Consider the following 15,014-nt stretch of genomic DNA (forward strand, 5'->3'; position numbering starts at 1 on the left):
TGTTTGAGTGTAATTCCCTGAACTCAAGCTATTCACAAACATTGCGGTATGATGTTAAAAATTATGAGATTGAAAACTTCCCAACACAATGAACATTTGACAGGTAGGGTTAAACAGAACAAATGAATCTGCATTTGGAACATTACAAGACCTAAACAGTGTGCACCATCTCAGGGACTGTGAAAGAAAATTGTGTATGTGCGCAAAATCAACTTACATGATGCATGCATAAAATTGCACCTTGAAACATATTTTGTACAATATTATGAAAGATTGAAATAAGAAAAGAACTATACATGACATAAATAACACACACAATGAAATAATGATACTCAGAAATAGGCCTGGGGGGAGCTCAAGGAGTTCTACTAACAAGAATTCTGTAGAGCGGGCCAAAAACTCAGCGAGATTCTGCGGAATCCAACGTGTGGGCGGAGATGCTCAACAAGCCCATTCATGCTACGTTTTTAACATTTGTATCTCCTAAAGGGGAGTAATTCTGTTACGGACTGAAGAGGCTGGAATCAAAATAACGTCTCTGCAATTAATTTCCTCCCAGACCATGAACTACCACAAATGTAATAGATTACATTAGACGTGTTGCAGTTGGGTAACTCTTCATGTGTGGTAATTCTTCCTCTATATTCAAATTTGTCGCCTTCAATTAAATTCACGCACGAGGTACAATTTCCGCATCAGTGATGCCCTTTAATGGGGGGAAGGGACGAATGCTCTGGATAGAGTGCTTTGGTTTCTTCACTTGGTTGTTTGCTCGCATCAGTTTATCTTTAATATTTTTGGGTAATATGTATCAAGCAAAATTGCAATTGCAAATGGTGAAATATGCACAATTTCATTATTTACGATCTCAATATCGTAGTGTGCAATGTAGGGAAGAAAAAACCCACTTGCAAAATCAGGAATCGCAAAATTTGCAATTCCCTACGTACGCATGCATGTAGAGGATCGCAATTTGCGATTCCCTAAATGCCATTCTAGTAGTGATCGCAAATTGTGATATAACTTTAAGGAATCGCAAATAACCACCAACTTCAAGTTGGTGGTAATTTACAATTCCCTAGAAAAATACACTCTTTTCATATTTAGGTCTCGCGTGTGTTGCAGGGCAGAGCCCTGCGTCACCTTCACAAGAGATTTTGTAGGAGAGGATTTTCAGAAGAGGGCTTTAAGCCTCGCCCCCTCATTTCCATTGGCCGGCGTCACCGTTTATGCTAAATGGCGGCCTGCCATTGCAAATGAGGGTTTTTGGTTGCGGCCCTTTGGCTTGCGTTCGGACTGGGTTCCCTGCTTCACGGCTGTTGTGAAGCACTTTCTTACCTTTAGGGGGCCACGTGTTTAACCCCTCCCACGCTCATGACTAGCTCAGCTTGTCATGAGGACACGAGAACCGTGGCTCATGACGAGCTGACCGTTAAAACGCTCACACGCGGGGCTAATTCCCCTGCTGTGCTGGGTGTTCTAAGGAACGGGCGTGGTCATGATGATCTCAGCTCGTCATGAGCACACGAGAACCGTGGCTCATGACGAGCTGAGCTCGTCATGAGCACTGGGGCAGTGTGCGCGGTCCCCCTCCGCCCAGCGCGGCAAGGGAATGAGCCCCGCAGCCAAGGGGTTAAACACATGGCCCCATAAAGGCAAGAGATCAATGCTTATTTTCTCTCTAGCTGGGTGAGGAAATGGCTCTGATGAACTTTGAACTCCTCAATATAGGGTACATGTACACATCACAACGGAAAAATACATCGATTCATAGGTCCGAGGAGGATCGAGCCCTCAGTCGGAAGAAGCTCTTCTTTTCAAATATGTGTCTTCCAGGCGCCTGAGCATTGCAGGGACGCGCGGAGGTTCAAGAATCATATGCAGAATGGAGAGGGTTATTGAGATGGTTCTGGATGGGGTCTGGGCCTCTGGAAGTGGAACGCCGATAACTACATCTCCGGCTGAACCCACCAAGCTTAGGCTCAAGGGACTGGTGAAAACTGGCCGTGGCACTGGTTTTCGCATAATCACGTGACACTATGGGAGAGTGATATAGGCACGCCTGCCTCTGGGGTCAGTCCGCATTGTGGTGTTGTGGGCTTTAGGCCCACATACTGCTTAAGGAATGACACAGACACCGTGGATGTGATCACTCAACTGGCCACAAGCACGTGCACCCAGGTCCATTTATTAGCCGGGTCACGTCACTCGTGACGACGGTGTGGGGTGTGTGTGCCCACTCCCATAGGGGGTGTGCTTATTAAACCAGTGCCTGTTGAGACACTAGAACGTATCTCGCAGGACACAACACGCATATCAATCCTTATTGTTCGGCACGTACTCTCGAGCCAGTCGAGCGCCCTGAAGCTGCAGTGCACAGCGCTGTACAAAACCGTCTAAACATAAAGCACTGGATTGTAGATGGTTACAATTGTCCGTCGCCATTACTGGCTTCTCTATGCCTCCCAGAGTGCTTGGAAAAAATACATGAAATATGTAACTGTATCAAACTCTGCTGAAGACACCCGCAGTTTGTGGGTTTAATATCAGAATTCCTTTGCTGCACACATCCAATCTTGCCTCAGGGCTGAAGCCTTGAAATGCTCACTCACAACAATTTCATCAATTTTATGAACGTGGAAATGATGAAAGCCTCGCCTTCTTAATTGGCGCTATAGTGCTGGACATCCATGCGCTGTTTGATGGCGTTGCTAAGGAATACCAGGAATTGCGCTTATATTTTATTTATTTCCGCGTGAAACAGCCCTGCCAGGATTTGTATCCCGTCTCCCTCGAGATACCCTGAGGAGTGAGCGGAAGGTGCTATAACCCACCAAGCTATCGCTCGATGTATTGCCCGCACCAAAGCGGGATCGAAATTTCTGAGGACTTGGATACCCAGAAGTGCATTGTTGAACACCGTCTTCAAGGCGCTGTAGCTTCTCCCCTACTCTGTGCAGGAATACTATCACAACTACTGGTAACGAGGATGGGATTGGGAAGGAGGACGATACGTTAACTAAGGGCCATGAGGGTGAGACCCCAATCACTCGGGAGGATTGCTAGAAAGGAGCCCCACACGCTAGAGGAAGGGTGAGACATTACTAGTGGAAGGAGGGGAGAAGGCTAAGATGGCCGTCACTAGGGAGGATTCTGGTTCCCCATCACTGGGGCGGTGGTAGTGGAGGGTGAGATCTTAGGGATCAGGATGACACGAGGGAGCAGGGTGAGACACCGCGATCTCTGGCCTTTCAGTAAGAACCGCCATCTCTCTGCTTAAGGTTATAGCATTATCCATTCTACTGGGGTGTGGGGTGTAGAAAAATGAAAAGTGGGTTTCGAAGTACGGTTTGGGGAGGCAGATGGTGAGGCTAAGAGACAATTCGTGATAGGTTGCCCCGTAGGAATAGCGCCAGGATGAGAGGTATGCAGAAATGTAGGGTTAGGTAACTGATGTGGGGTATGGCAGTCTCCCCTTGGGAATAGAATGAAAAATGAATATCATAGATATCTGTTACATTTTCCCAAAACAAGATGGTCAGAAATTATTGAAAAAACAAAATTTCATGTAGTAGAATATTTACGCCAAGATTAATGGCCGATTATTAATCTCAAACTGATTAAAACGTTCAAAAATGCAATGATCCGGCTCTGACTCCCGGACTAACCTTTTCGCATCTATCCCTCTGCACCACCCTGGCATGTATGTCTCACTCTCACACACATGGCTCGATGAGCGACATCCCTGTGAGATATGGACCTCATGCACTCCCTCGGGTAAGGGTCTCACTCACATTACACACGGTTCGATGGTCGACATCTCCAGAGCTATGGACCTTGCGTCATCCCTGGAGGTTGTGGTCTTGCATACCCAGTATCGGATGTCTGACATATGTAGGAGATGTGGATCTCATGCCATCTCTGTCGGTAGAAGTGGCACTCACATACCCAGGGCTGGGTGTCTGACACATGTAGGAGATGTGGATCTCATGACATCTCTGGGTGAGGGTGCACACACTTACCCAGGGCAGGGTGTCTGACATTTGTAGGAGATGTTGATCTCTTGACATCTCTGGGGGTGGGTGCACTCACGTACCCAGGTCTGGGTGTCTGACATATGTAGGAGATGTGGATCTCTTGACATCTCTGGGTGAGGGTGCACTCAGGTACCCAGGGCTGGGTGTCTGACATATGTAGGAGATGTGGATCTCTTGACATCTCTGGGGGTGGGTGCACTCACGTACCCAGGGCTGGGTGTCTGACATATGTAGGAGATGTTGATCTCTTGACATCTCTGGGGGTGGGTGCAGTCACGTACCCAGGGCAGGGTGTCTGACATATGTAGGAGATGCGGATCTCTTGACATCTCTGGGGGTGGGTGCACTCACGTACCCAGGGCAGGGTGTCTGACATATGTAGGAGATATGGATCTCATGACATCTCTGGGGGTGGGTGCCCTCACGTACCCAGGGCTGGGGGACAGGCTAGTCTTTGTGAACCGCTCGGCGTCACTATAAAGGGCGTTTCCAGCACAAAGGCAGCAGACCTACTTTACTCCTGAGGCGGAAGCCGGAAGCTGCGTTTCTTTGTTGCAGTGTATTTTTAACTTCATTTCTGTTGGCAATTTGCTCACCTTTTAATTCTCTGTGCCGCAATCTCCCCACTCAGCCGAGTAGGCACTGAGTTGATACTCGACCACAGAGGCAGCCGATAAATTCAAGCGGCTATCTTGGGAAGGTACATAGGGGGACAGGCTAGTCTTTGTGACACTCTCGGCGTCACTATAAAGGACGATGGTCATGTCTCCGCGCAGTGGATGCGATCAGCGGACGCACCTCCAACGCGCTGAAAGAGCGCCAAAAGAAAGCCCGTCTGCACCCGTCAGCGTCCCGGAGGCGTCGGGTGCCGGGCGGGTGGATGGATCCTATACAATTTCCACCGATAACTTGCTCATCTATGAGTCAGAGCATTTAAAAACAGTAAGGGACAACATTGGTTGTTGTTGTCCGGTGTCCCCCGAAAGCTTGAAGGGTGTCTTTTGCTGTTCCAGCTGCGGATGGACAACTTTTATTAGTTCACCTAGTAAAGACTTTCCGGGCTCCTTTAATCCCATTGTCCCAGACCAGTCCGGGGAAAACCTCCAAAACAATCTCCCATGTATGCTCCTCAACACGCGGTTGTTGGGCAAACATGCTCTTGATCTTTTTAACGTATTAACAGAGTCCAAGCCCGCGTGTCTCTTTTTGACGGAGACTTGGATGGGAGATTCTTCTAGTCCCGACTTATCCAATGCTCTCCCCCAGAACTACTATATTCTTAGAAAGGACCGGGCAAAGGGCAAGGGTGGAGGAGTTGCAATTGTGGTGGATAGCCGCTACACTTGCTCAATTGTTCCTACAGAAGATATTCAGGGGGCGGAGTCCCTCGGCTTCTGCCTATCTTTTTCACCCCATCACTCATGTTCTGGGTTACTAGTTTATAGGCCACCAGGCCATGCCAGCTCTTTCTACGAGGAACTTCATGGGGCTGTCTCCTCATTAATTATGAAGTTTAAACACTGCTTGCTTCTGGGGGACTTCAACATCCATATGGATGTGGCAGACGCGTTAGATACCATTAAGCTCCTCGACGTCACTAATCCATTTGGGCTGATCTCTTATCTTAGTACTGCCACCCACAATAAAGGCCACATATTTGATCAGATTTTTTCTAATATTCCAATCACCTCGGCCCCTCCTCTACCTGTGGTGTGGTCTGATCACTATTTAGTGAATTTTGATATCCTGCGCGTGCTCAAATCGACCAACAGTGGTCCTAGTCCGCAGCCATCTGCCACCCGCTCCTACCATCGAGTGTCATCTGACATTCTAGCTCAATCTCTTGCCTCGCAACCGTGCCAGCTCACCGGCGATCTGGAGGCTGATTTAGAACTTTTTCAGACCTGGCTTACGCACCGCCTTGATGAGCTGGTACCTCTCTCCCTTGGCCGCAAAAACAACTCACGTGCCTCTGCTCCCTGGTTTACTCCGGCATTACACGAAAGTAGAAGTCTCTGTTAGAAAGCTGAGAGAGCGTGGCGCAGGAACTATGATGTGCCACTAAAGGAGGCATGCAGGGACCGCATTAAAATCTATCACAAGGAATTTTATTATTCTAAAAGAATTGAAGCAGCTGCTAACACTAGCAAGGAAATCTTTGTTATAGTCAAGGAATTTACCTCCCCTTCAACCTCAATATCCAAATTTTCTTCTTCGGAACTCTGGATTAAACAATTGGCCAATTTTCTTGCTAGTAAAATTAAAAACATCCAGGCTTCATTCAAGATGACATGCCCAACAGGTGATCCTAGCTCCTTCTCCCACGCCCCTTCCTCTCTTTCTGAGCGTAATTTGCTCACTAATTTTCCTCCCCTTTCCTCACAAGCATCACTGGAACTTTTATCCAAACTAAAATCTGGGTCGCCGACGGACCCTTGCCCTGCTAAGTTCCTTGCCAAGATAGCGCATGTCAACAATCCCATAATTAATCCAGGCCTCAATCACTCTCTCAACACGGGCATTGTCCCTAGTTCCTGGAAAAAGGCTCATATCCTCCCTCTTTTGAAAAAACCCAACCTTGACTCCCTCGCCCATGCTAACTATCGTCCAATTTTGCTTCTTCCGGCCTTTGCTAAGGTCGAGGAAAAGCATGTCCATTCCTCCCTCTCCAATTTTCTTGAGGCTCATGATATTCTCCGTCACACTCAGTCCGGTTTCTGTTCCAATATGAGTTCGGAAACGGCGCTGCTGGAGGTTACTGAGTCTATTAAGGAGGTTCTGGACAACGGAGGGAAGGCGATGCTGGTCCTGCTCGACCGATCAGCGGCCTTCGATACCGTCCCTCACAGACGTCTACTTCTAAGACTCCAGGAGATTGGTCTGAGAGGGGCGGTATTCATTTGGTTTGTGTCTTTTCTATCTGACCGCCAACAAGCAATCTGGGCCCCTCCATTCTCAGCCCCGGTTCCACCTCTGGAAGTGGGAGTCCCTCAAGGATCAATTCTGAGTCCTACTCTTTTTAATATATAAATGTCCCCCTTGTCAGCACTGGTTGAGTCTTTTGGAGCCCAGATTGTGTCATATGCTGATGACACACAGCTTCTCTTTACTTGTAATAAAAACACTGCTTTTAACGGCGACAACATCAAGAGCTGCCTCGTGGCCGTTTTCCCTTGGTGCCAATCGAATCAACTATAGTGCAACTCTGACAAATCAGAGGTTCTCTTTTTTGACTGCCCCCCGGACGCCCACTGGAAATCCTGGTGGCCTGCTGATATGTTCCCTCCATCAGCTGCCACCTCCATGGCGAAAAACCTGGGTGTGAAAGTGGACAATGAGCTCACTCTTAAACCCCAGATCTTGGATTTAGTGGGACAACGTTTTGGCCTGCTAAAAATTCTTAGGAAATTCCTTCCCTTCCTGTCACTCGCCCATAGGAGGATCACGGTACAGGCCTTGATCGGGTCACGGCTGGATTATGCCAATGTTTTATATTTAGGCCTCCCGGAGTATCTCCTCACCCATCTGCAGACTGTCCAAAAGGCAGCAGCGCGAGCAATCTTTGGCCTCAGTCGTAGGTCCAAAACTTCGGTGCTTTTAAACTCACTCCATTGGCTGCCAGTGCGTAATCGCATCCTTTTTAATACTCCTACCATGGCATTTAAAGCTCTTCATGGCACTGGTGCTTTCTATTTAAGGAAAATAATTTGCTTCTACCATCCTTCCAGATCCCTACGTTCCGCCTCCTTAGCGTTGGCTACTGTCCCGGCAATCAGACGAGCGCGCATTGGGGGACACTCTTTCAAACTTCTGGCACCCCAATGGTGGAACAAACTGCCTCTGTCTCTGAGGAAGTTAGATAACCTGCTCTCCTTCAGGAAGGAGCTCAAAACTTGGTTGTTTGGTCAGTAGCTCTCTGCGATTTCTGGTCTTTGTGGCCCGACAGGTCTGACAGCGCCGGGACACTCTGCCCGAGTAGCTGAGCACTCTACAAGACTCCCCCTAACATAACATAACATAACTAGCCAGTGACCAGGGCGGCGATAGGAAGATGCCACCAGATGTCGGGTGATTTCAGGTGAAAAGGTGAAGTTTGTCTCTTCAGCCCTGAGGACCAGGAGGGGTCGATGATGACCAGGAGCTGTATTCGAGATGTACCACAAAGGATCTAGTTGACTGCGGTGTTGGTATCCGGATTGGACCCAACAAGCCTTGGGAAACGCTATCCACTCAAGAGGTCGAGATTGGCTTCGGTACAGACCAGCAAGGTCTGGGGCGCTTCTCCTTTGCAGGGAAGCTGGAGCAAGCCTGGAGCAACCAAGAAAGCAAAGTAGTTTCAAGATTGGTCTTCCTGGTTATCTCACTAGCCAACAGACTAGGAACTGCGAAGACGCGTCAAGCTGAAATGCACACAGCGGGTCCACGGGACACTCGTGGAGTGTGGGCCTCTGAGCTTCAGTGCAAAAGTTGCTCAGGCGGGGTCTTCAAGCACCCCAATACACAACTTCGGGATACCTCGGGAAGTAGGCGCAGGTTGCAATATGCTGGTTTTCCTGGAGTTCCGGTCCCACGTCTCTCGTGTCCACCACTGGTCTCAGCTTTGCTGGGAGCACGCGTCAGAGATGTGTGGAAGTCCATGACCTGATTCTTCTGGATCCAGCGGGAACCTCGAAAATGCAGACCGGCAAAGATGCAGTTGGTGCCTGTTTGAACAGGGTGGTCACTACTTGACCACAAGGGAGATTTCTTCTGTCTTCCAGTCGATATTGAATGTCGAAGGTCCAGGATATATGTTGCAGAGTTTCGTCCAGGGTAATCTAGAGTCCTAGGGACTGGTGTTCTATACTTATATCAGGTTTAGGGGTAGGACTAACTCTAAGGTCCCTCCTATGGGTGGACCTGGGGAAGGGGTGGTAACACCCCTTCCCCTTTGTCCAGTTTCATGCCAGAGCTGGGGCTGAGTGCCCTAGCAACCGGTTTGATCTGGGAAATGCATGGAGCACCTTGTGTGCCTCAGGCAGTGTCTGAAAAAGCATTCACTGAATGCAACCCACCCTGCCCCAATACACTAAAGCCTGTCTGGGGAGGTGCTAACACCTCTCTGGACAGGAAACCTATTGTCCAGGTCTCCCCTGCCGGAGTTTCGTGCAGGAGGGCAGACTTGTGTCTTTGGCAGCAGCATCCATTTTGTGACGCTGGGGCTCTGTTTTACTTTAACCGGGTAAACCAGTAACTACATGGCTTCTCCCTCTAGAAGGGTGAAATGCTATCCCTGCCGCTAGAACTGGCAGGGGGGTAGAATTTCAAAGTGTTTGACACCTTATACGACATGTTTTGATAAAGCCAAACCAAAGTTAGCATTAACCGCAAGGGTTATAATGCACTGAAGAGTATATGGTATGGCTATATCATAGAACAGCTATAAGGAGATGGTTTTTTCTGAAAGCTGCAGAGGGGCTCAACTCATGCTAGGGCACCCTCTCACACAAAACCAAGCACTCTGCCTCCAGGATTGTCAAGGCCTGCCATAAGAATGACTTATAGGTTAATATGTGTCTATATGTATATATAGATATAGGTATACTATATCTAAGTAAGGGGTGATTACACCACCTTACCCAGGCTGTAAGTACAGATCTGTGGTGTCAGTTTGGTAGGCTAACCAGGGGTGGCACAATACATGCTGCAGCCCCTGGTAGGCCTAGGGTGCACCTATGCCCTGGGTACCTATGGTACACTATACCGGAGCTCACAAGGGTGACCCAGTAAACAATCAGGTATGTACCTAAAGTACATGGTATCAATTTAGAGAGAGAACAACCATGCTCTGGGCCTGATTAGCAGGGCCACAGCCATACTAAAGTCGAAAAACCAGAGAATCACAGAAAAAAGTGGGGGTACCCATAGGAAGCAAACCCTACTCTCCTACATACACCTGAAGTTTAAATTTACTCCTGAAGTCTAAGTTTAGACCTGGTCTAAGGCTTGATTCACAAAGATAAAGTTTGACCAAAAGTCTAACTAAGACCATAGGTCTAACTTTGCTACTAGTAACTTTAGTACTAGTTACTAGTTGAAAAGTTACTACTAGCAAGTTACTTTTAGTTAAGTTACTAGTAGTAACTTACCTTTGTGAATACCGAAAAGTAATGAAGTTAAAATTTTGGTCTAACTTTACCTTTGTGAATCAGGCCGTGATGGTCTCCAGTACTATATTTGTTACATGTGGACTGTTTGCTTCCCCACTTCTGAAAGGATGGGGTTGATGTAACAGGCTCTGGATGTTGGACTTGAGCAATAGAGGCAGGAGCGTAGGTTGTACTGAACATTCGATGAAGGAGTAGCACCTGAATTACAATTAAATACTGGCAAGAACTAGTGAGCAATAAAAGGTTGGACATAATATGGCTGTGTCTGGGTGTTTTAGGCTGTAACTGTAAATACCTGTTTCAGGCATAGAGCGGCTGTATCCGGGCATGTGATTACTGAGTCTCTGGAATATCATGTTGATACCCTAGTTAGAATGTAGGAGTCTTGAAAAATGCATTGTGCCTTACTAACTACTAATATGGCTCTTATTATGCAGTTCTTAATATGTATGCCAATTTCTGTGATAGCATGCGGTCAAAGGTCATGTGAAGTCATTTTCTGGGATTACTGTGGCCAAAGGTCATATGATGACAATTCCTATGATGTCACTGAAGTCAATGAAGTCAAAGGGCAAGATGTCACTTCTGCTACCTCTTGTATTTTGGAGAATCAAGGTCTATGATTCTTCCTTTAGCTCTTCCTACAAGCAGATAAGATAATTTTCAGAGCTCAACTAGCATTGGGTTTAGATATTACCTGTCACAAGAGGAAGAAAAGAATAAAGGTAAATGAAGGCACTAGTTACATTAAAAAGTATTTACCCAACAACTGGTCTTCTTTTTCATAATGAAGAATTTGTTGCCTTTTTTCTCGACCAGAAAAATATATTTGCTCTTGGGAAAATCCTTTCATGTACACAACCCCATGTTTGCCAGAGTTCCAGGACCATTCCCACTTTCCAAAGGGAAGCTCTCACACACCGAAAATAAACAATTGTGAGAACACTTTGACAAGTGCTTGTTCTTTTTGCTTGGAGACCACGTATTGTAAAGAGAGTCTGCATAGGTTGAAAGCTGTTTTTTGATCAGATATAACTATGATTGATGTAACAATATATAGTTATGATTTTTTAAACTTTGTGTTTTTAAATAGGTGCAATAAAACTGTGTCAACAATAGGAGAGACTACTTCTTAACTGTTTCCTGATGAAGGTGGTCGTATAAACTGTTTTGTTAACACCGAAACGCTTTGTGTGTTGAGAGTTATATCCAAGGAACTTTCGTGGTCCTACCTAATTACTGAACAGTGGACCTCTAGACATTCTATTGATTCTTGTTGGGATAACTACCCTATGATGTTTTTAATGTTTCACATGTCATTTGTCTCTCATATATTTTAACAAGGAGAATTTTATTCTATGATGAACTATTGATAATTAAAAAAAATACATTGTTTTTGTAATAACAGTTATAGGTTCTATATTTGTGTTTTCACAATTGTTTTCTGGGCCAATGTTTATGATCAATGTGAGGTACTGAAGTATCTTTATAGTTGGCAGTAGGAATATTGTTGAGTGAAATTCGAGAAAAATATTTCTTTAATCTGGTCCAAGAGAGCTTGCTTTGATTATTACCTGTGATACCCTGTCTCTTGGATATTGGGGTCACTCCCTGCTTCTCTATATATGGCATGAACAGCAAACAAAAAACAGTACATTATAAAAAAAAGATATTGGGGAGTCGGTACTATAGTTGTAGACACTTTTGACAATGTCCATAAGTTCATAAGAAATTTGTTTCTGTGAATTTTAGTGACTTTTATATTTTTTCAGTTGTTTATTTGCACATTTTACTTTCATAGTCCTAACAAAAATATTTTGGAGCCTCATGGGAAAAGAAGTCAACATGTTTTGCCCTTTTAGGCACACAGGCCTGAGGCTTTCTCAAGGCTAAAAATCTACTGTCTGTAGGGCCATGGTGTGCGGCATAATTCAGGGCGGAGCCTGGAAAGTTGCTTGAGTGTGCTCTGAAATGTACCTTAAAAAATCCATGTATTCCTTCAAATATAAGTACATCAACAATGACCAAAAAGTATTGTGTGCTTTAAAACCCTGAATAATGTCCTTTTTCTCTTCAGATATTTAGGAAAGAACGTACGTACCAACAGTACACATTTTTAATGATTGGACATAGCCAGGGGCCATAACTCTCTAAAAATATACTTCAGGCAACTGGCATCTCATCATGGAAGGATTTCCACATTTTAGAGCTTTAGACAAGAAGCCACTAAGGTTCCTGATTATGATGCCACAGAAACTGCTCCCAAGCTTGAAAAAATGAACTGGGATTGATGTTTTGCTGTTAAAGTAACAGCAAAATACCACTTAAAGAGATCATAATTGCTATATTGAGAGAAAGACCTTTTTCTTTTGGGAGAAGGTCTGTGTACACAAAATCAAATTAATATGAGTTCACTAGAATTTTTTTATATAAGATCAATCAATTCTTGCTCAATTTATAAACTTACCTTTTGCTGCTTTTATTAGTAAATCACCTATCAGAGAATATATAGAGAAGAATATTATAATCTTGTTTTGAGGCTGTGCAATTGATTTCTACATTGTCTATCACTGAAACTAGACAGTTAAAGGAAAACCCAGAAAAGGTTGTATTGGCTATCTGGGAGGGTTTTTTTTAAAATATTTCAATTACTTTTTGAAAAACAAAATGTCTGAAATGTGATATTCATAAAATATTTCTGTTCATAAAGCCACATATATTTGACACTTTTCAAACAAACCCATCATGTTTACATTAAGTATACCTTTCTAAAATCCCTCAATCATTGGCATAGTATATTGAAGTATATCATATCAGTTGCCTTGCACTATATTGGTTAGAAGTCTGTAAAATAGAAGTAAATTCAATTTCAATGCAGATTATAAAGAGGTTTCTAAGATATGTAATAAACAATATGTGCAGAATTTATAAACCTTACAGCTCTTTTTTAAACACCCTACTGTCATTTTCATATTATTTCTTTTGATATGTCTGCTCTGACAGACAACAATAGGTTATGAATTTCAAAGCGGGCATTTCTGAAGATTTTCAAACTGGCGTCAAAGAGACTTTTTTGTTTTGTGTTGCTGTGCAGAGTAGGCATTGCCTTACTCACTGGGTAGAGGACTTCTGTTGTTGTATATAGGAGACATAGTCTAGCTAATAGTCTCTCTATAGAGCAAAATATAGTTCTCCCCCACTCTTCGTTCAATGCAATATCACATACCTTTGTCCTTCTGGAGAGTGTCTGAAATAGGGACAACAAATGTGTTACTTGTGCAGATTTTGTACTCCATTATTCACAATTTCATAGGTAAAATTCCAAGAGTTATTTCACACTTGAATATTACGACAACAATGTTTGAGTGTAATTCCCTGAACTCAAGCTATTCACAAACCTTGCGGTATGATGTTAAAAATGATGAGATTGAAAACTTCCCACCACAATGAACATTTGACAGGTAGGGTTAAACCGAACAAATGAATCTTCATTTGGAACATTACAAGACCTAAACAGTGTGCACCATCTCAGGGACTGTGAAAGAAAATTGTGTATGTGCGCAAAATTAACTTACATGATGCATGCATAAAATTGCACCTAGAAACATATTTTGTACAATATTATGAAAGATTGAAATAAGAAAAGAGCTATACATGACATAAATAACACACACAATGAAATTCTGATACTCAGAAATAGGCCTGGGGGGAGCTCAAGGAGTTCTACTAACAAGAATTCTGTAGAGCGGGCCAAAAACTCAGCGAGATTCTGCGGAATCCAACGTGTGGGCGGAGATGCTCAACAAGCCCATTCATGCTACGTTTTTAACATTTGTATCTCCTCAAGGGGAGTAATTCTGTTACGGACTGAAGAGGCTGGAATCAAAATAACGTCTCTGCAATTAATTTCCTCCCAGACCATGAACTACCACAAACATAATAGATTACATTAGACGTGTTGCAGTTGGTTAACTCTTCATGTGTGGTAATTCTTCCTCTATATTCAAATTTGTCGCCTTCAATTGAATTCACGCACGAGGTACAATTTCCGCATCAGTGATGCCCTTTAATGGGGGGAAGGGACGAATGCTCTGGATAGAGTGCTTGGGTTTCTTCACTTGGGTGTTTGCTCGCATCAGTTTATCTTTAATATTTTTGGGTAATATGTATCAAGCAAAATTGCAATTGCAAATGGTGAAATTTGCACAATTTCATTATTTACGATCTCAATATCGTAGTGTGCAATGTAGGGAAGAAAAAACCCACTTGCAAAATCAGGAATCGCAAAATTTGCAATTCCCTATGTACGCATGCATTTAGAGGATCGCAATTTGCGATTCCCTAAATGCCATTCTAGTAGTCATCGCAAATTGTGATATAACTTTAAGGAATCGCAAATAACCACCAACTTCAAGTTGGTGGTAATTTGCAATTCCCTAGAAAAATACACTCTTTTCATTTTTAGGTCTCGCGTGTGTTGCAGGGCAGAGCCCTGCGCCGCCTCCACGAGAGATTTTGTAGGAGAGGATTTTCAGAAGAGGGCTTTAAGCCTCGCCCCCTCATTTCCATTGGCCGGCATCACCGTTTACGCTAAATGGCGGCCTGCCATTGCAAATGAGGGTTTTTGGTTGCCGCCCTTTGGCTTGCGATCGGACTGGGTTCCCTGCTTCACGGCTGTTGTGAAGCACTTTCTTACCTGTAGGGGGCCATGTGTTTAACCCCTCCCACGCTCATGACAAGCTCAGCTTGTCATGAGCACACGAAAACCGTGGCTCATGACGAGCTGAGCTCGTCATGACCGTTAAAACGCTCACACGCGGGGCTAATT

At 44.6% G+C, this 15,014-nt stretch overlaps 1 protein-coding gene across 22 annotated transcripts in view; it reads right to left on the minus strand.

Annotated features, from left to right (window-relative positions):
* Nucleotides 1-15,014, minus strand: part of LOC147665764 (butyrophilin subfamily 1 member A1-like) — a 594,753-nt gene that overhangs the window by 134,249 nt on the left and 445,490 nt on the right. For 11 of the 22 annotated variants that reach the window (XM_086949515.1, XM_086949510.1, XM_086949511.1 and 8 more), the window contains 2 exons: nucleotides 13,413-13,433; nucleotides 12,654-12,680 (listed from right to left, as the gene is read on the minus strand). The exons of 2 other annotated variants lie outside the window; for them this stretch is intronic. In XM_086949515.1, coding sequence (XP_086805641.1) covers nucleotides 12,654-12,680; nucleotides 13,413-13,433 — 48 coding nt within the window. The remainder of the gene's footprint in view (nucleotides 1-12,653; nucleotides 12,681-13,412; nucleotides 13,434-15,014) is intronic. 9 more of the 22 variants (XM_086949521.1, XM_086949520.1, XM_086949518.1 and 6 more) reach the window with 2 other exon arrangements.

Source organism: Lissotriton vulgaris, unplaced genomic scaffold (genome assembly GCF_964263255.1).
Source record: "Lissotriton vulgaris unplaced genomic scaffold, aLisVul1.2 SCAFFOLD_219, whole genome shotgun sequence".
Lineage (NCBI taxonomy): Eukaryota > Metazoa > Chordata > Amphibia > Caudata > Salamandridae > Lissotriton > Lissotriton vulgaris.